General features: G+C 43.4%; 1 protein-coding gene across 1 annotated transcript; it reads right to left on the bottom strand.

The window, feature by feature from the left end:
* Positions 1-649: 649 nt before the first annotated feature.
* Pin4 (peptidylprolyl cis/trans isomerase, NIMA-interacting 4) lies at positions 650-12,193 on the bottom strand. Its single transcript, XM_070039132.1, has 4 exons — positions 12,104-12,193; positions 5,360-5,433; positions 1,372-1,491; positions 650-832 (listed from the first exon to the last, which is right to left on the bottom strand). The coding sequence occupies exons 1-4, from the start codon at positions 12,144-12,146 to the stop codon at positions 674-676; spliced, it is 396 nt and encodes a 131-aa protein (XP_069895233.1). The 5' UTR covers positions 12,147-12,193; the 3' UTR covers positions 650-673.
* Positions 12,194-21,024: the final 8,831 nt, after the last annotated feature.

Here is a 21,024-nt window from a genome sequence, read left to right as displayed (position 1 = left end):
GTCAGTCATGGGGCTTGAACTCAGGGCTATCTGGGTGCTCTCCCTGAACTTTTTTGCTCAAGGCTAGTGCTCTACCACTTTGAGCCACATCACCACTTCAGTTTTCTGATGGTTAATTGGAGATAAGGGTCTCACAGCCTAGGTTGGCTTTGAACCATGATCCTCAGATCTCAGTCTCCAGAGTAACTAGGATTACAAGTGTGAGCACTGGCACCTGGCTCGAAAGATGTTTATTTAAAGGAAAAGGAGTTAATGTCAAATGGCTCCTAGGTGTCATGTACTCTGTTACACAAGGGAGCTACTACTACCCATCTGATTAATTGGACATAAGAGTCCAAAAGAGTTGTATGAGAATTTATCCTATGATTTTCATATACTAATTAATCTTTCTGATACCCAATATTTTCAGTTGGCATAAACAATCTGAGCTAAGATCTTTCCCCCCATCGAAGATGGTTTCTGAATTAACTTTTGAGTTGTTCTTGGGAGGAAGAGCACCACAGATTAAAAAGTATGTGACTGTGAGAACTGATTGAAAACTATTATAGCATATACTGCCCTATACCCATCCTGTTTTCTACCTATAAACCCATACCAACAGTTCACAAAGCACAAGTATTATATGACATCTTTGAAAATAAACAAAATGTGCAACTTATTCAGTTGTATGATTTTATTTTCTCCCTTCAACCATAATAATATGGTATCCAAATTTTGTCTTAACTGGTGGGTCCGTAAATATAGGCTTATCCATCCCACTCACAGGCAAGGCAAACGCTGCTTCTTGAAAGGGTCCCACCATGGACCCTCTGCTCATCCAGCCCAAGTCGCCCTGCAAAACCCAAAGATAACATCATATAGCAAATGGTCCTGAAATGGGATAAGTTGTCCTGTAGCTTGAGGGAATTTCCCAACATGAAGCTTATTCAATTGGGCTATGTAGGAGCCCAACAAGGACAAACCAGAAGTCATCTAACCCTTGGCTGAACACAACACCTGCAAGATAGTGAAGTATGAAGTTAGCTGCAAAGGTTTGGGTATGCCTACATTATATGTAGGTAATTCTTATTATAATGTGGACATTTTTTTTCTTTTCTGTGGTGATTGGAATAGAACCCAGGACTTCATATGTGCCAGGCAAGTGTCCTACTACTGGACTTACATTCCCAGCCCCACAAGTCAGACATTTCTGCTTTTAAGATTGTACATTGAGATATGGCTGAAGTTAATGGCAGAACAATTAAATAAGCCCTGCTTTTGTGTTTTCTTTGCAATGCTAAGAATCAAATGTAGGAGTTTATATGCATGACCTACCCTGAGCTCTACCTGGAGCTTAAGGACAGAAAATTTTAAATGCTAAGAGCAACATACCCCTTGCCTGGCTTTATCTTCACTGTACTGGGTGGCTACTTCATTGAATCTCATTCCAGACCTTAACTTTTCCATGGCTTCCATGATTTTGCCATGCTTTTCACACAAAATGTGTCTGACCTACAAGGGAAAAAGAAAGCATGTTCATGTTAATACTTGGAGACCCAAATGTTTTCTCTCTATACAGCAGTGACATTTGGATTATCCCTGCCAGTAAAAATAAACCAAACACATCATTAACTAATAATAATTGAAAATCACGCAAGTCTGCCCAGTTGGGTGATCACTATAAACCTGTTTTGCATCTGAAGACATCTCAGAAACCTCATTTAGATGGAAAATGGGCACCAGACTGAGGGCTTCTCCCATCTTTTACCATGTACCTCAAAATAACAGGGAGGGGAAAGTAACAGCTGAGAGGGCTGGGAATGGGGCTTAGTGGTAGTGTTTGCCTGGCATGCATGAAACCCTGGGTTCGATTCCTCAGTACCACATAAAAAGAAAAAGCAAGAAATAGTGCTGTGGCTCAAGTGGTAGAGCCTTGAGCACAAAGGGGCTCAGGGACAGTGCTCAGGCCCTGAGTTCAAGCCCCAGGCCTAGCAAAAAAATAATATTAGCTGAGAGTCTTGGGCCTGAATCCAATTCTAACTCTGATAAATAGTTGTTGTTTTGGCAGTACTGAGTACTAAACCCAGAACCTCTCTTTCTAGACAAGCAAGTGTTTTACCATTTGAGTAATGCACCCAGGTTTTTAGACCTTCATGTATCTTACCATATACACTGAAATAATTGTACCTGATCCTCACCTAGTACTGCAAAGAGAGAATGCAACTAGCATTCAATAACTGTTGCCTATGATTTCATTAGCATGGGGGATGATACGAAAAAATCTACTAGGAAATATTTTAATCAAAGATGCTTTCTGTATCAAGCTATCTCACAATTTAACAGTGAAAAGTTATTACACATTGAATTATCTCTTTCTTGAGAGTCTTTCTACATAGCCTGTGTTGGCTTGGAAGTTGATATGTGGCCCAGGTTGGCCTTGAACTGGCAATCCTCCTGCTTTAGCCATCCAAGTGCTGGTATTATAGGTGTATAACACACCTGGCTTCAAATATTAGAATACTCATAATTACAGCAGTATCCCATTCAACCTATGTTTATATAAAGAAGTGGTTTAAAAATAAAACCAGTATCTTGCTGGGCACGGTGGCGTATACCTAGAATCCTAGCAACCCAAGGGACAGAAATCTGAGGATCACAGTTCAAAGCCAGCCCAGGCAGACTCTCAACTCCAATTAACCAGCAGAAACCTGGAAACAGAGCTGACTCAAATGTTAGAATGCTAGGCTAGAGCAAAAGAAATTCCCAGAGATAGCATCCAGGCCCTGAGTTCAAGCTCCAGGACTGGCACCAAACAAACAAAACCTCTATCTTTAATTTTCTCTTGTCTTCTTCTTTTTTTTTTTTGGGTCAGTCTGGACTTTGAATTCAGGGCCTTATGCTTGCTAGGCAAGTACTTTGCTAGTGAACAGTGAGCTATGTGATTTTTATTATATTATGTTTTGCAGGATTTCCCATTTTTCATTTAGAAAAAATCAGTTATTTGTTTCACACTGTTATTTGTTTCACACTGTAGATGATATACTAGGGTAGAAACTAATGTCTCTGCCTTATAACTTAGAGATAAGGAGCCAGGCACCAGTGGCTCATACCTCTAATCCTACCTATTCAGGAGGCTGAAATCTGAGGATCATGGTTCAAAGCCAGCCCAGGCAGGAAAGTCCATGAGACTTTTATCTCCAATTAACCACCAGAAAACTATAAGTGGCGCTGTGCTTGTGCTCTTGAAGAGCTCAGGGACAGTGCCCAGGACCAGAGTTTAAGCCCCACAACCGACCAAAAAATATCTCACAGGACTTTCCTGCCTGGGCTGACTTTGAACCTCAATCCTCAGATCTCATCCTCCTGAGTAGTTAGGATTACAGATGTGAGCCATCAGCACCCAGCTAAACACTCCTTTTAAGTGTTATTTTGGAGACCAACAAGTCAGCTCTCATTAAGCCCCAAATAGCCAGACTCCCCCCCTCCCCACCAATCCTCGGTTATGACAATGACTACTTCTTTGGAAGAACATGAGATAAAGTAACTAGGTTATACTTAGGGGTCATGTTTAATGAAAATTTTTTCTTTAGACACCAGAATTCATTTGATACAGTTAAATGCCCATACAGAAAAAGAGGACAAGAACAGAAAAGCAGATTCATGCCTCCTATCTTCCTCTCTCTGGAAGCAGGTTCCCTGAACAGAAAGGTAGATAAAACAGCTTCTGTCATTGTTTCATATTCTCTCTGTCTGTCTTACTCTTGCTATCAAAGCCTAGTACACTGTTTGGCCTGGGGCAGATGTCACTAAATCCTTGCTGAATGAATGAATCAAACTATATGTTCCCATATCCTGGCTAACACATGGAAATTACCTTGTTCCATAACATAAGCCACATAGTTGTGTTCAGACTGAATTTTCTCATAGCAAACACCCTTCCAGAACTATATTACAAACTTCTTGTACTTATTTCCTAATTGTTTCCCACCCCCATTTTTTCACTATCAATTTATTTTTAATAACAATAAAAGCAGTAATTTCAGTAGGCAATACTTGTTTTATAATTAGTATGTACTAGGTAACAGACTGATTCTTATGCCACAGATCATTTAATTTTCACAGCATCTTAGAGAATAGGTATTTTTATTACTATTATAAGTGCTTTCTATTTTTATTTTTTTCTTTTATTGCATCTTTTTTTATTGTGAAAATACCGTACAGAGGGGTTACAATTACATGAGCAAGGTAATGAGTACATTTTTTATCAAGCACTGTTGCCTCTTCCTTTGTTTGCCCTTCCCATCCCTTCCCATTCCCCCTCCCCACCTCCTGCCAAAGCATGGTCAGGTTTCTGGTTTGTAGGTCACCAGTAGGAAGCCTTCTAATGAGACTTGGTTATTCAACAGAGGTGCTTTGAACATACACCTAAGCTCTTGGTTTCATAAAACAGTACCCTTTTCTGAGAAATCATTCACTAAGATCATCTAAGTCAATATATTTTATGGAGTATTACTCAAAGTATGAAGGAATTTTGGATGCCTGAGAGATAGCACTTGAGAAAACATTTAAAATAATTTACTATTCATAAGAAAAACTGGGCTTTATTTTCCAATGGTGTCCTCTTGGTTTTATGTATTAGGTTAGTCTCTAAAATAAAAGTTAAGCATAAACTGGGAGAGAGTGAAGGGATGCCATTGCTCAAAAAAAAAGTTACTCAGGGGGCTGGGAAGGTGGCTCAGTGGTAGAGCGCTTGCCTTGCATGCATGAGGCCCTGGGTTCAATCCCTCAGCACCACATAAGCAAAAAGAAAAAAGCCGGAAGTGGCGCTGTGGCTCAAGTGGTAGAGCGCTAGCCTTGAGCTGAAGAGCTGAGGGGACAGTGCCCAGGCCCAGAGTTCAGGCCCCACGACCGGAAACTCCCCCCCCCCAAAAAAAGTTACTCATTACCTGACTTATGTACATCACTGTTGCAACAACAATTAAAAGAATTAAGCATACTGTCGTTTTGTGTGTGTTGCATGCTGGTATTGAGACTTGAAATCAGAGTCTGGGCACTGTCTCTTAGCCTTTCACTCAAGGTTAGTTCTCTACCACTTAAGCCACAGCTTCACTTCCAACTTCCTGATAGTTTATTGGAGTTAAGAGTCTCACAGATTTTCCTGCCTAGGCTGCCTCAGATCTCAAACTCCTGAGTAGTTAAGATTATAGGTGTAAGCCATCAGCACCCAGCTCATACTGCTTTTTGTATGTACCAACACACACCCATGCACACACAAATGAGAGTATATACAACACATGGATACACACAAAACATATGTGCCCACACACATATAGAACTTAATACGTAATATAGAAAAAAAGGAACAAGAGAATTAACTCACCTTTACTGCATTGCCACCACCTTTGGGGCCCTGAGCTTTCTTATCAGCACTGTCACTTCCAGAAGCTGCACCCCCTTTGGAGAAGAGATGACAAGTTATCATTTAAGCTGCACTTTGATCTCTTTATAGAAAGCCTAACCTCCCTGCCCCCATGTGATGATAATTTCAACCACAGCACCAGGCTTCAGAAGGAGTCTGCCATGCTGTACCACATCAAGCCAAACAAAGCCACGCTATCACTTAAACTCAGGGCCTGGATGCTGTCCCTGAGCTTTTTTTTTTTTGGTGGTGGTAGTGGGGGCCTGGGCACTGTCCCCTCAGCTCTTCAGCTCAAGGCGAGTGCTCTGCAACTTGAGCTACAGTGCCACTTCCGGCTTTTTGTGCTTATGTGGTGCTGAGGAATTGAACCCAGGGCCTCATGCATGCAAGGCAAGCACTCTATCACTGAGCCACCTTCCCAGCTCCCTGAGCTTTTTATTGGGGGGAGGAGACTACTTGGAGATAAAGAGTCTCACCGACTTTCTGCCTGGGTTCAAATGGTGATCCTCTGATCTTTGCCTCCTGAATAGCTATGATTACAGGAATGAGACAGTGGCACGTGGCCCTCACTTGCCTCTCTTGAAATAGGAAATGTGTGCCCTACACAAACCTTTCCAGGAAAATGAATACATAAAAGAGTATTTCCCACAATCAAATTCTCCGAATCCAATTTCAAATCCTGCCTTCTAAGGGTAAAACCTCAACCTTGTACAAATTTCCTAATACACACTGCAACTTTGTGGGGTTTTTTTGCCAGTCCCAGGGCTTGAACTCAGGGCTAGGGCACTGTCCCTGAGCTTCTTTGTCCTCAAGGCTAGTAGCCAACCACTTGAGCCACAGCACCACTTCCTCCTTTTTCCGTTTATGTGGTATGTAAGGAATCAAACCCAGGGCTTCGTGAATGCTAGGCAAGTACTCTACCACTAAGCTACATTCCCAGCCCTCAACTTTGTTTTTGAGTGCTTATAATTCCAATAAATAAAATCCCCAAGAATCTATTTAGAATATGTTTGGCTAAGGAATATATTCATTAGGCTGGGAAGGTGGCTTAGTGGTAGAGTGCTTGTCTAGCATGTATGAAGCGCTGGATTTGATTCCTCAGTATCTCATAAACAGAAAAAGCCAGAAGTGGTGCTGTGGCTCAAGTGGTAGAGTGCTAGCCTTGAGCAAAAGGTCTGGGACAGTGCCCAGGCCTGAGTTCAAGTCTCAGGACTGGCAAATATAAACATAAATATATATATATTAATATATATATTCATTCATTGAATTCCACGAAGTTGAAACGTGTTTTGGGGGAAGGGGAATGGAAAGCAGACAAATGGAGAAAGGAATGGTGAGCAAATGCAGTCATAATATCCAATGTACATATGTAGAAATGGAATTATTTAACTTGAAGGTACAGATGATATTGGGAAAGATGGGGAGGACAATGGAAGGGGTGACACTGATCAAGATGCAGTGTACTCACAGTCTGACACGGACTCAAAACCCCTTTGTATAATTACTTTAAATATGTTTTTTGGTAGGTCTTGGGGCTTGAACTCTGGGCCTGGGCACTGTTCCTCAGCTCTTCAGCTGAAGGCTAGTGCTCTACCACTTGGTCCACAGCACCACTTCTGGTTTTCTGATAGTTCATTGGAGATAATAGTCTCACGGACTTTCCTGATTGGGTTGGCTTTGAACTGTGATCCTCAGATCTCAGCCTCCTGAATAGCTAGGATTAGAGGTGTGAGCCACCAACACCTGGCTTAAAATAATTTTTTACAAAGAACATAATAGTTGGGTGCTGGTGGCTCATGCCTGTAATCCTAGCTACTCAGGAAGCTGAGATCTGATGATGGTGGTTTGAAGCCAGCCCAGGTAAGAAACTCCATGACACTCTTATCTCCAATAAACTACTCAAAAGTGCCAGAAGTGGCTCTGTGGCTAATGTGGTAGAGCACTCACCTTGAGCAAAATAACCTCAGGCCGAGTTCAAGCCCAGGACCAACAAAAAAAAATATTCCTGTCCAAATTCTAGGAGTCTACTAACATCACCTATTGATGTCTTCCTAAGAAAAGTCAATGACATTCAGATGAACAAGCACAGACAATTTACTGCTGATTTCTGCATCACAGGCAGTATCCATACTGTTAGAGGTTGGTGTTCCTTAGAACTACAGCAGGGCCAGGTGCCAGTGGCTCATGCCTATAATTCTAGTTACTCAGGAGGCTGAGATCTGAGGATCACAGTTCAAAGCCAGTCTGGGTAGAAAAGTAGTCCATTAGACTCTTTTTTTTTGGGGGGGGGGTCCAGTCGTGGGGCCTGAACTCTGGGCCTGGGTGCTGTCCCTCAACTCTTCAGCGCAAGGCTAGCACTCTACCACTTGAGCCACAGCGCCACTTCCAGCTTTTTTCTTTTTGCTTATGTGGTGCTGAGGAATCGAACCCAGGGCCTCAGGCATGCAAGGCAATTGCTCTACCACTGAGCCACCTTCCCAGCCCTCCATTAGACTCTTATCCCCAATTAACCACCAGAAAACCGGAAGTGGCGCTCTGTGTCTCAAGTGGCAGAGCCCTCATCTTGAGCTGAAGAGCTCAGAGACAGCATCCAGGCCCACGACCGACAAAAAACGAACTATAGCTGGACAAAAAATGAACTACAGCTGGACTGAGCACTCGGTTCAGTAAACATTTTCTAAATAACTTACATTACAGGCACTGAAGGTAGAAAGCCAAGCAAACTATGTCTTTATTCAGTGAGCATAGGGAATGTAATGCAACATCTGCAGTTATGGACTGAGAGCTGTGAAAGCCCATGGGGCTTTTTAAACCAGCTCAAGAAAGGACAAGACCAAACCACATTCAGTATAAGAAGTTGTTTGGATGAAGCCCAATATAAGGTGGGAGGCATGGAATTGGCCTGTAGGGGGTGAGGTGCTAAGGATCAGGGCAATCCTGGGGAGGGAACCCAGGACTTTACAATTGTAAGACAGGCTGGCACTCTACTACCAAGCTACATCCCCAGTCTGGATCTTGAAATTTACCCTAGAATAGATTATGGAAAAGTTTTAGGGAAGAGGCTCCCTCTCATTTGTCTTAGCACAAATCAGAAAATCCAAAATGCTTCTAAATCTGAAACTTCTCAGCATTTTAGATTTCAGATTTTTCAGATTAAGGATGCTCAACTGGTTGTTTCTGCAAGTATTTCAAAATCCATAAAACTCTGAAATCTAAAACAGTTCTGGTGACAAGCTTTTTGATTAAGGGATATGCAGCCTCTATCTCCAACTTCTAGAGCAGTGCCTGGCACAGAACAGGTGCAAAATAAATGTGCAATGAAACTTAAAACCCCATTAATGACCAGCAAAAGCCTAGGAAAATATTAGTGCCGAGAGTTTTATTAAACCAAAATCTTAAATGGGCTTGCTGAATATTCACTTTTTTTGCAGGGGGGGGGGAGGAGGGAGGGTGATGCTGGTCCTGTGGCTTGAATGCAGGGCCTCAGCACTGTCCCTGAGCTTCTTTTGCTTAAGGCTAGTGCTCTACCACTCAAGCCATAGTTCCACTTCTGGATTTTTTTTGTAATTTATTGGAGATAAGAGTCTTATGGGGGCTGGGAAGGTGGCTCAGTGGTAGAGCGCTTGCCTTGCATACCTGAGGCCCTGGGTTCGATTCCTCAGCACCACATAAGCAAAAAGAAAAAAGCCGGAAGTGGTGCAGTGGCTCAAGTGGTAGAGCGCTGGCCTTGAGCTGAAGAGCTGAGGGACAGAGCCCAGGCCCAGAGTTCAGGCCCCACGACCGGACCCCCCCTCCTCCCCCAAAAAAGCATCTTATGTACTTTCCTGCCAAGGCTGTCCTCAAACTGTGATCTCAGCCTCCAGAGTAGCTGAGGTCTTAGTCACAGACATCCAGCTTTTTCTTGCTTTGATTTTTACAAAGCCACCGTGTCTCTTTCTTCATGACTTCAAGCATACAGTGCCCTTCTCCTGTTTGAAGGTCAATTGTTGCAAATCAGTCCTGGACTCCATTTTCTCAGAAATCTCCCTCTTTTGTACTTTCTCTTTCATCTACTGGATCCTTCATTTCAGTCTCACTCTCAAGTTTGTCACATTCTGAAGAAACAAAATGTTCTAATGCTTCAACCTCCTCTATCATTCTAGTTCTGTTTCTTCTATTTAAAATTTCCAAAGAAGCCTGGTGTTGGGGAGTTCACACCAATAAACCTAGCTACTCAGGAGGGTAAGATCTGAGGATTGAGGTTTGAAGCCAGCCTGGGGAAGACAAATCAGAAGACACTTGATTACAACTAACAAGCAAAAAACTGGAAGTGGAGGTATGGCTCATGGTAGAGCACTAGTAGTGAGCAGAAAAAGCTGAGGGAGAGTGTGAAGACCTAAGTTCAAGCCCCAGAAGCAGCACAAAAAAAATAAAAATCTCCAATAAGTGCACATTGTCTTCAACTTAACACTTTTGTCACGGCAATGTGGCTTCTGCCTTTCTCACTCCACTTGTGCCTAAAGCCAGCTCTAAATCTAAGCAGCCTGTTTCCAGTCTTCATCTTATTTGGTCATTTTGCCATGGTTCATAATGCCATACCCTCCCTGCCCCCTTTGTTTGGAGATAGGGCTCATTTTGTATTCCAGGCTGCCCTCATACTTTCCATCCTCTTGCCTTAGGTGTGTGCCACCTCACCTAGCCCCATACTCTTTTTCTTTAAAACACTAATTCCTTAGGACTCTGGGCCATCTTTCTTCTGCACTCCCTTTTTCTCTCCTCCTCTCTCCCATAATCACTACCTTAGTTCAGGCCCCTACCATCTCTCACCAAAACTACCTCAACAATCTCAAAGCTCTACTTGGCTTTAACTAACCTTCTTAGTATCATGCATGGCACTCTCCAGGATTTAGTTTGTTTTGGCATTAATGCTCACCACTAGGTCTTGAGGTTTTTCTCCAGTCACACTATACCACACAAACTGTGATGTTTCTCATCTCAATGCTTTGGCTGCTGGCCCCTCTGTCTGGTATGCTTTACCTTTTGTCCACCACCCATCCTGAACTGAACAACTCATCACCAGAGAAGCTTCCCTTTCTGCTCTCTGGCTAGATGAAGCACTTCTTCAGCTTCTGTAATATCCCATACATGTCTCTTAGCACTGATTTTAATATAGTACTTTGGTTATTAGAAATCTTCCCCATTACTTTGGGAGTTCATTAGGAGTATAATCAATTGTTCATTCACACAGTAGTGGGGACTTGTGACTTTCACTTGCTAGGCAAGCACTCTACCACTTGAGTCATGCTGCCAGTCCCTTTTGCTTTCCTTTATTTTTCACATAGGTCTCCATCTTTTTGCCTAGGTCAGGTCTCAAACCTCAATTCCCTATACTTCCAGCAATGCTGGGATTACAGGTGTGCACTACCACACCTGACTACATCATTTCTCAGAGCATAGCACTGTGTCCAACACATTTGTGTTCAATGGAAGGTATGGTCCTTCCTTAATAGAGGGCATGTCGTTCTGTAAGCATTAAAGGAAACCTTAATTAATAAGGCTTCCTTCTATTAATGGCTCTTGATAAGATTTTTTTTCTCTAGTTCTGGTGACGGAACCAAAGACCTTGTACATGCTAGCTAGGTGCTCTCAGCTCAGACTACTTTTTAAAATAGTGTTGGGCTGGTAGTGTGACTTAGTGCTAGAATGCTTGCCTAGCACACATGATGCCTTGGGTTCAATTCCTCAGTACCACATAAACAGAAAAAGCCAGAGATGGAGCTATGGCTCAAGTAGTAGAGTGCTAGCCTTGAGCACAGGTAGGCTCAGGGACAGAAGCCAGGCCCTTAGTTCAAGCCTCAGGACCGACAAAAAAAAAAGTTTGTGTGTGCACCCGAGCACATGTTCTCCCTTAGCCTTTTTCCTTAAATTTGACACTCTACAGTAGAGCCTCAGGCCCACTTCCAGTATTTTGGTAGTTAATTGGAGATAAGAGTCTCTGATCTGTCTGACCGACATCTTTTTTTGTTTTTTTTGATCGGTCGTGGGGCCTGAACTCTGGGCCTGAGCACTCTCCCTCAGCTCTTCAGCTCCAGGCGAGCATTCTACCACTTGAGCCACTACACCATTTCCAGCTTTTTTCTTTTTGCTTATGTGGTGCTGAGGAATCGAACCCAGGGCCTCATGCAAGGCGAGTGCTCTACCAGTTGAGCCACAGCGCCACTTCCGGTTTTCTGGTGGTGTGCCCGACGTTTTTGCCTGGACTGGCTTTGAACCGTGATCTTCAGCTCTCAACCTCCTGAACAGCTAGGATTACAGGCATGAGCTACCGGCGCCTGGCTTACAAAGCGACATCTTTAGCTCTCATCCTCCTAAGTAGTTAGGGTTAAGGCGTGAGGCACCAAGCTCCCAGATGTCAAATTAAGTTTGACATCTGTAATATCCTCCTTGAAACAGCAGTCTCAAGTTATCGCCTCCGAAAGAGTACACCTACCAGTTTCTACTACCCACCAGAACGGCTCCTGCATCGTATTCAAGTTTATGTACTACCCCCTCCACAACTCCGATAGCCCCTCCCTCCTGAGCTTCACCTAAGTAACTGCTGACATCGCTAGCAGCTTTGAGAGACCACAGGCCATCTGCTGCCTCCGTTCCAGACCCCGAGAGTTGCCTGTTCCCTCCCCTGTCCTCCACCGCCCCCACTCCTTGATTGGTTTTTGTCAGCTCTACCTTTCCCCCCTTTTCCAGAGCCACTTTTTCCTTTAGGCGGCATCTTCTAAACGCGATGTTGAACTCCCAAGTGCTCCGGAAGCCGTAAAAACCTCTCGAAGCCCCAGTAGAATGTCCTAAACAATGCCTGAAAAAAAGTATAGCACTCAACGCTTTCTGCCTTCTCTCCGGAAACAGGCATTGCCTAGGACAGACCCAGTCCTTTGACTCCTGGACCAATGGGCTTTAAGACGTTCGACCATCTGTGGAAGAAATAACTGTATTACAAAGCTCATAGAACTCATAAATGTTATAGACCACTGTAGACAATTTGCTCCATGAAAGTTAGAATGTGTTGTTTGTGACTTTAAGCATCACTATCCCACAATACTGTGAAATTTGGGGAATTATATAATCAATCACAATAAAGAATTTGGAGGAAAAAAAAAAGATATTTAACCAGTAAGAACCTGAAGTCGGGGTGGAAGGGTGGAGACAAAAGTAGTGTCCGGACAGGAAAGACCACCTCTGCGTTTTTGTTTTCACACATCCTTGTTTGCCCCAGCATCCTTGCTCCTTCTGCTCCCCTCCCCCAGCCCACTTCCTCCACGCCTGCGCCTGCGTAGTGGGAGGGAAAGCAGAGAGAGTGGTGGTGGCCCACATTCCACTCGTCTCCTCCCACACAAGCCTGCTCTCCCTGGTGTTTTTTTTTTTCCTTAAAAAATTGTTTTGCAGCTGTAGTTGATTAAGTTAAAAAAATGTTTTCTGTTTTTTGTTTTTTTTTTTTAAGTTTATCACTACTCTTCCCCTTGGATTCTACAGACACTTGGAGGCAGACTTCTCAGTAGAGTACTGCTGAAATACATGTTTTACCCACAGAAAAAGGTGCTATTTAAAACAATGATGTTGCCGGTGCTGATGGCTCATGCCTGTAATCCTAACTATTCAGAAGACAAATTTGAGGATCATGGTTCAAAGCCAGATTGGGCAGGAAAGTCCATGTGACTCTTTATCTCCAATTAACCACCAAAATCTGGAAGCAGAGCTGTGGCTCAAGTGGTAGAGTGTCAGTCTTGAGTTGAAATAAAGCTCAGAGACAGGGCCCAGGCCCTAAGTTCAAGCCCAGGTCAGGCGCGCGCACGCACGCACACACACACACACACACACACACACACACACACACACACGGTAACACCTTGTGTACAGGAAAATATCCTTAAGGAGGATTACAGACCAAGATGCGAAGGATTCCTTTTTCTAATAGTATCATGTGCTGCAGAATCTACACATATGAAAGACAGGCAGGCTACACAGTAGGGCAAAATATTACTGATGCTGTCAGTCCCAACATTGTTGAGTATGCTTCTGTGTATTTTCCAAAACTCCTATGATGGTGCAGCATCTGAAAGTCATTAGTAGCATAGATTCTGGAGCCACATGGCCTGGTTACAAATTTCAAAGTCACTATCTATTAATTAGCTCTCTGTGGCACACTTTCATCATCTGTATAATGGAGTCAATATGTGTTTACAGGGTATTAAAATTTTTTTAATTAAAGTTTAAAAAATTTAAAAGTTCATATTTGTGAAACACACAAAACATGATTAAAAAATTGTCTGAGGTCTGAGGATTGCGGTTCAAAGCCAGCCCGGGCAGGAAAGACCGTGAGACTCCTATCTCCAATAAACCACTAGAAAACCGGAAGTGGCGCTGTAGCTCAAGTGGTAGAGCGCTTGCCTTGAGCTGAAGAGCTAAGGGACAGCGCCCAGGCCCAGAGTTCAAGCCCCATGACCGACAAAAAAAAAAAAAAAATTGTCTGAGGATGCTTCTTTCTCCTTATCCACAAGCCCTCCCTCATCCATTGATAATTACTATGTGATATGACTGCAAGCCAGAATACATAGTTCCTCCAGTTCAGAGTTTCATGTTTTTGATTTTGCAGTGTTGTTGACCAAACCCAGGGCCTCAGTCAGGTACCAGTGACTGATGTCTGTAATCCTAGCTACTTGAGACGAAGATCTGAGGATCACAGATCTAAGGCAGCCTGGGCAGAAAAGTTGGTGAAGCTCCTATCTCTAATCATCAAAAAAGCTGTAAGTGGAGCTGTGGCTCAAGTGGTAGAGCACTATTATTGATGGAAAAAGCTCGATAGAAATCAGGTCCTGATATTAAGCTCCAGGACACACACACACACACACACACACACACACACACACACACACACACAAAACCGGGGCCTCATGAAACACACACACACACACACACACACACACACACACAAAACCGGGGCCTCATGAATGCCAGGCCAGTGCTCTAACACTGAACTACATCCTAAGCCAGACCTTAGTTGGTTTTTTTCCCTCTTGAGACAAGGTCTCACTATCTAGCTATTCAGGGTGGCCTAAACCAGCCTCTTGCCTACCAACTGCAGGGATTACAGACATATGGCACAAGTTCAGCTGGAGTTTAGGCTTCTTTTATCAGTACTGCCATTTGAACTTGCTGACTTACAGTTATCTTTGATCTTTTTACTCAAGACTGACACTCTACGACTTGATCCACAGCTCCACTTTTGACTTATTGCTCGTTAGTTGGAGATAGAGTCTGGGTTTTTTGCCTCAACTATTTTTTTTAATTTTTATTATTATACAGGTGATGTAAAGAAGGGGTACATAGGGCTGGGATGTAGCTCAGTGGCAAAGCGCTTGCCTAGCAAGTGCAACGTCCTGGGTTCGATCCCCAGTACCAAAAAAGAAAAGACAAAAAAAAAGAAGGGGTACATAATGTCAGCAAAATTAAGATTAATAGACTTTGCCAGAGAACCACGCAGACATCCAGGTACAGAGAACAAAGAAAGGTTTATTGCTGGGGAAAGGGGGCCGGCAAGACCCCTTCTCACAAGGGAGGAATGAGAAGAAGCACCAGCTATTGTCTGGGGTGACCTATATAACTTAGGTTTAGGAGGGGCTAGAAGGGTCTAGAAGGCAGAGACCCTGGTGTGGACATGTGGACCAGGGGCTTCATCATGGTAGACTAGGATTTATGGCTGCTGTCCAAATAGTAGATAAGGGTCCTGCAACTGTCCAGACCTGAAGGTCACTCTAAGGGGCTCTTGATGCTTTATATGGTGGTAGCTGCCCCAGAGAAGTGCCATCCCAAGGTAAAGGAGGCTGGAAGTTGATTATTTACTGCCTTTACTATGTGGGCCTAGTGCTGCCTAGGAAGGGAACATGCTAAGCTGTGGAGAAGAGAAGGAGTGGACTAAGCTATGGGAAGGGACTCATTTCACTAACATAATGAGTACATTTTCTTTTGGACAATGTCATCCCTTGCCCCAGCTATTTTTGAACCTCAATTTTCAAATATCAGCCATTTGAGTAGTGTTAGAAATAGCTCAGGGGCTAGGAATGTGACTCAGCGGTAGAGTGTTTGCCTAGCATGCATGAAGCCCTAGGTTCAATTCCTCAGTACCACATAAACAGAAAAGGCTGGAATTGGCACTGTGGCTCAAGTGGTATGGTGTTAGCTTTGAGCAAAATGTCAGGGGCAGCGCTCAGGCCTTGAATTCAAGCCCAAGGACTAACAAAAAAGAAATAAATAGCTCCAGATGTTGGGGTGCTGCATAAGAATAAGGACACCAAGTCAAAAGGAACTGGGCAATGCAAAGTTTATTTATGCAGAAGGGTGAGCCATCAGCCAAAAATCTGGCAAGCAAACACACAGAGCAGGATCCAGCCGGGTCTGCCCCTCTGCTCACATTGGCTGAGCTCAGGTTCACAATCTGCAAAGGATATGCCTTAATTAACAGGATGCAACTAAAATTCAAGGAGCTTGTAACAGGATGTCATAATTAAAGCACACAGGCAAAAAAATGTATGTAACTAGCCGGGTGTCCGTGGCTCACAACTGTAATCCTAGCTACTCAGGAGGCTGAGATCTGAGGATCATGCTTCAAAGCCAGCCTGGGCAAGGAAAGTCCGTGAGACTCTTTTTTTTTTTTTTTTGGTCCAGTTGTGGGGCCTGAACTCTGGGCCTGAGCACTGTCCCTCAGCTCTTCAGCTCAAGGCTAGTGCCCTACCACTTGAGCCACAGCGCCACTTCCAGCTTTTTTCTTTTTGCTCATGTGGTGCTGAGGAATCGAACCCAGGGCCTCAGGCATGCAAGGCAAGCGCTCTACCACTGAGCCACCTTCCCAGCCCCTAAGTCCGTGAGACTCTTATCTTCAATAAACCACCAGAAAACTGAAAGTGGTGCTGTGGCTCAAGTGGTAGAGTGCTCGCCTTGAACTGAAGAGCTGAGGGACAGTGCCCAGGCCCAGAATTGAAGTCCCATACTGACAAAAAAAAAAAAAAAAGATGTATGTAACTTAAATGTAGTTAGCAAGGGCCAAGCCACCTCCCCAAAGGAGAACCCTTCAGAAAACAATTCTATCAAGATAAACAGGAAGGAAATGACTTCGAAAGAAAAGACTCTTTTTTCATAGTAGCTAGGATCACAGGCACGAACATGGATATCAAGCAGGGCTGAGTTTTTGAATATAGTCTTTCCTGGACTCGAGGGTGTCTCATGCTGAAACAAATAGGTCAGGTACTTCAGGTGCAGATTCCCAAATCGGTAAATAATACTACTATGACTTCCGGACACATCTTGTTTCATATTGGAAATAACCAACTGTGGTGCAAGAATCACTGCTCCTGCCAGACACCAGTGGCTCACACCTGTAATCTTAGCTACTCAGGAGGCTGTGATCTGAGGATCATGCTTCAAAGCCAGCTGGGGCAGGAGTCCATGAGACCCTTATCTTCAATTAACCATAAGAAAACTGACAGTGACATTGTGGTTCAAGAGATAGAGTGCTTGTCTTGAGCTGAAGAGCTCAGGGACAGTGCCCAGGCCCAGAGTTTAAGCCTCACGACCGACAAAAAAAGAAAAAAGAAAAAATAGGGAAAGAAGAAGAAAGAAAGAAAAAGAAAGAAAGAAAGAGAAAGAAAGAAAGGAAGAAAGAAAGAAAGAAAGAAAGAAAGAAAGAAAGAAAGAAAGAAAGAAAGAAAGAAAAGAAAGAAAGAATCACTGCTCCCTGACATTTGAGCTGGCTCCAAGCCCTCTACTGACTTTCAAGGTCCAGTTGGGAGACAGAGAGTTAAAATATCAGCGTTCATGGCCAAGAGGTCCAGAAAGCCCCTTTAAGTCTTTTTTTTAACTTGTGATCAGTGGCTCTAGCCATTGTAGAGTAGAAATGAAGTAAATCAGAGTTCAGATCCTAATGAAGAGTCAACAAGAAAGCTGTGTGTGCGGCTGCATACCTGTAATTCTACAACTTGGGAGGTGGAGGCAGGAGAATCAAAAGTTCAATGTCAGCTTGTTGACCTAGGCTACTTGAGAAGACCTGTCAAAGAAAGAGAGAGAGAGAGAGAGAGAGAGAGAGAGAGAGAGAGAGAGAGAGAGGGAGGGAGGGAGGGAGGGAGGGAGGGAGGGAGGGAGGAAGGGGGAGGGGGAGGAAAGGGGAGGGGGAGGGAGAGGGAGGGAGAGAGAGGGAGGGAAGGAAGGAAGGAGAGAGAAAATGAAAGTATGAAAGGAAGGAAGGAAGGAAAAAGGAAAGTAAAGAAAGAAAAAGGGAGGAAGAAAGAGAGAGAAAGGGGAATAAAAAAGAAATGAAGGGAGGGAAGGAGAGAGGGAGGTAGGGTCAGATAAGTTGATGTTTGGTGAAATGAACCACAAGATAAGTATTCAAATGTTTTTTTCTTTCTTGTGATTGTTTCTAACACATTTATAAGATGATTTCTTTGTTGCTTTGTATGTCCCTCCTCCACGGTATAACCCCTGCTTTCACTGTATTTGATGTTGGTGTAGTTAGTGGAGGGGAAGGGAAAAAAACAAGCCGTTTAAATAGGGATACAGGTGGACCCATTGCAACAGTGATATGTACAAATCGTTATGTTGAAAAATGAACTTCACAACTTTGCCTGGGCGGGGGCGGGGGGGGGGATGGGAAGGGATGGGAAGGGGAAACAAAGGAGGAGACAACAATGCTTGATAAGAAATGTACTCATTACATTGCCCATGTAATTGTAACCCCTCTGTACGGTATTTTCACGATAAAAAAAAAAGAAAGACAAAGGAAAGAATCAAAAGAAAAGGAAACAAAGAAAAACGAGTCACTCATTTCTGACTTTCCCCCCCTAGTTTCAGTCTTGAAAGCAACATTTCTCTATCCTTGTCCTCAGAGTCTGGGCTCCAGTGTTCTCTATATATTGACCACTTATTAATTTGATCAACTAGATCTCTGTGTCTGGTTGCTTCAGGCTTTCCTGTGCAGAATATCTTAAATAGGAAAGACAGTGTAGCAAGTGGGATGGGGAAGGGGGTCTGGGCTAAAGTATGTGAACCTCTGTCCTGGGCAGGGGGCTGCCACAGATCTTCCCTGATTTTGTAGGTTTAAGTAATGTATAGCAGCCTGAGTCTGAGGAGATAATTAGTAGAAAACACAAGTGGAGCCATTACTGGCTGAGTTATCGCACACTCGAGCAGATGTTACCATGGTTTCAAGGCTGAATCTTCCTCCTCCCTGCTCCCTCTTCAGTTAATTTGTCACTCTGCTTAGCAGCCTCCTCCACAGTAAGCCTCCATTGACTGGTGCAAACTTAACCCTCTATAGAAATTGCCTTTTTTGTTGTTTATTTTAGAAATAATATTTCTTGCCTCTGTGTATGTGCGCGCATACGTGTGTGTGTGTGTGTGTTGTGTGTGTGTGTGTGTGTGTGTGTGCACACGTGCGTGCTCTCGCATACCAGTCCTGGAGCTTGAATTCAGGACTTGGGCACTCTCCTTGAGCTTTTTTGCTCAAGGCTGGTGCTCTAGTTCTTAAGCCACAGCCCTACTTCTGGCTTTTGGTTTGTTAGCTGGAGATAAGAGTCTCAAAGACTTCTCTGTCCTAGCTGCTTTGGAACCTCTATCCTCAAATCTCAGCCTCCTGAGTAGCTAGGATTACAGCCTGAGCCACCAGTGTCTGGCATTGGTTTTCTTCAACCCTTGAATATAAAAATTATACATTTCAAGAGCTGTATGAAAATATAATACAAAGAAAAAAGTGAAAATTACTCAGAAACTTGCATTTCAAAATATTGGAAAATTTTTATTTCCTGCCCCATTTGTTTCTAGTGCATCTATGCATAGCTGAGATCCTATATGATTTTGCATCTGAGTGTCTAAAAGTGTTTTTTACCTTGAACTCCCAGCAGACTTATGTCCATCTATTTCTCCTTGGAGCAATTGGCTTTGAAGCAACACTTTGGACACATGTAGCCAGGTTCACAGTCTCATTATCATTGTTGCTGTCATCTGCTGGAACACACAGAACGTTCTTGTGTTCCCAGCACATTAGCCACATTCACTGGCTTTTTGTTTTTTAGTTTGTTTCCTTTTCTTTTGTTCCCTTCCTTCCCAACCCTCCCTCTCTTTCTTTCCCTCCCTCCCTCCCTCCCTCCCTCCCTCCCTCCCTTCTTCTTTCTTTCTTTCTTTCTTCCTTCCTTCCTTTCCTTCTTTCTTTTTCTCTTTCTCTCTTTCTTTCTTTCATTTTTCTTTCTCCTTTTTCTTTCATGTTGGTTCCAGGGCTTAAAATCTAGGCTTCAAGTTCTTGTTCAGCTTTTTCACTCATGTGTGGTAATCTGCAACTTGAGTCATGCTGCCAGTTCAACTTTTTGATGCCAGACTTGGGGCTTGAATTCAGGGCCTGGACACTGTCCCTGAGCTTTTGTGTTCAAGGTTAGCAATCTACCACTTGAGCCACAGCTCTACTTCTGGCTTTTGTCTGTTTAATTGGAGACAAAGGTCTCATTACTTTCTTTCCTGGGGTGGCTTTGAATCATGATCCTCAGCTCTCAGTCTCCTGTGTTGCTAGGATTACAGGTATGAGGCACCAGCATCCAGCTCCACTAGACTTTTTGCTGGTTAATTGGAGATGAGGTCTCTCATATTTTCCCCAACTGATTTTGAACTGTGAACTTCAGATCTTAGTCTTATGAGTAGCTAGGATTACGGCACCAGGCAAATGACTAGTTTTTCAACAGAAGATTCAGAGAAGACTCTACAGGCATTGTCTATGCAAAACTAGTACGATTTCTGGTGAGTTTATTTCAGAGGCAGTATTCATTTGAGACACTAGAAAACAATGAACACAAACAGCATATGTACTATCAGTCAGGATTTCTTTCCAGTTTTTAATTATGCTCTGTGTGTGTGTGTGTGTGTGTGTGTGTGTGTGTGTGTGTGTGTGTGTGTGTGTGTGTGTGTGTGTGTGTTTGTGTTTAGTGCGGGTAATTAAACCCATGGCCTTATGCATGATAAACAGCTACTCTACCACTGAGCTACACCCCAAGCCAATCTTATAATTCCCACAACAGACTTATTTGCAAAAATAACACTGTTCCAACTTTAGAACCAAGGAAATAGACTTGTGGAAGTTAAGAAAAATACCCCAAATTTCAGTTAGCTAGGATCTGTGGTAGGCTCAGTCTCTAAAGTCAGGTCTAATACAGTCTCTAGGATGCCATGCCATCAGGTTTTGCCATTCCTGAAAAGAAATTCAAGAACCCCAAAGCTCTTCTGTTTACTATGCATGTTAAATAAGGCAGTTATTATCCCAGGACCATGAGGTGTGCTTGAATCATTCTGTGTAGGCAAATATGCCCCAGTGTGGGACATAGATAAGTTATCTTTGGCTTATACATCAGGGTGTTGGTTGAGGAGCCTGGAATATGTCCACTTCTGCTGAACTTCCTGGACCAGAAGCATAGATTGGGAGAAGGGATCTAGCATAGACCTGGGCTGGAGAACAGTAGGGAAGTAGAGGTGAGTAGATCCAGATCTAAGGCTGGCCCGGGCAAAAGACTAGCTGAAAAGCTGAAACCACAAGGGCTGTGAGTATACTCAAGTGCTTAGAGCAC

Source organism: Dipodomys merriami, unplaced genomic scaffold (assembly GCF_024711535.1).
Source record: "Dipodomys merriami isolate MVZ:Mamm:240054 unplaced genomic scaffold, mDipMer1.0.p SCAF_3, whole genome shotgun sequence".
Taxonomy (NCBI): domain Eukaryota; kingdom Metazoa; phylum Chordata; class Mammalia; order Rodentia; family Heteromyidae; genus Dipodomys; species Dipodomys merriami.
The sequence above is the reverse complement of the archived record's forward strand: the minus strand, read 5'-3'. Positions and strand labels throughout refer to the sequence as shown.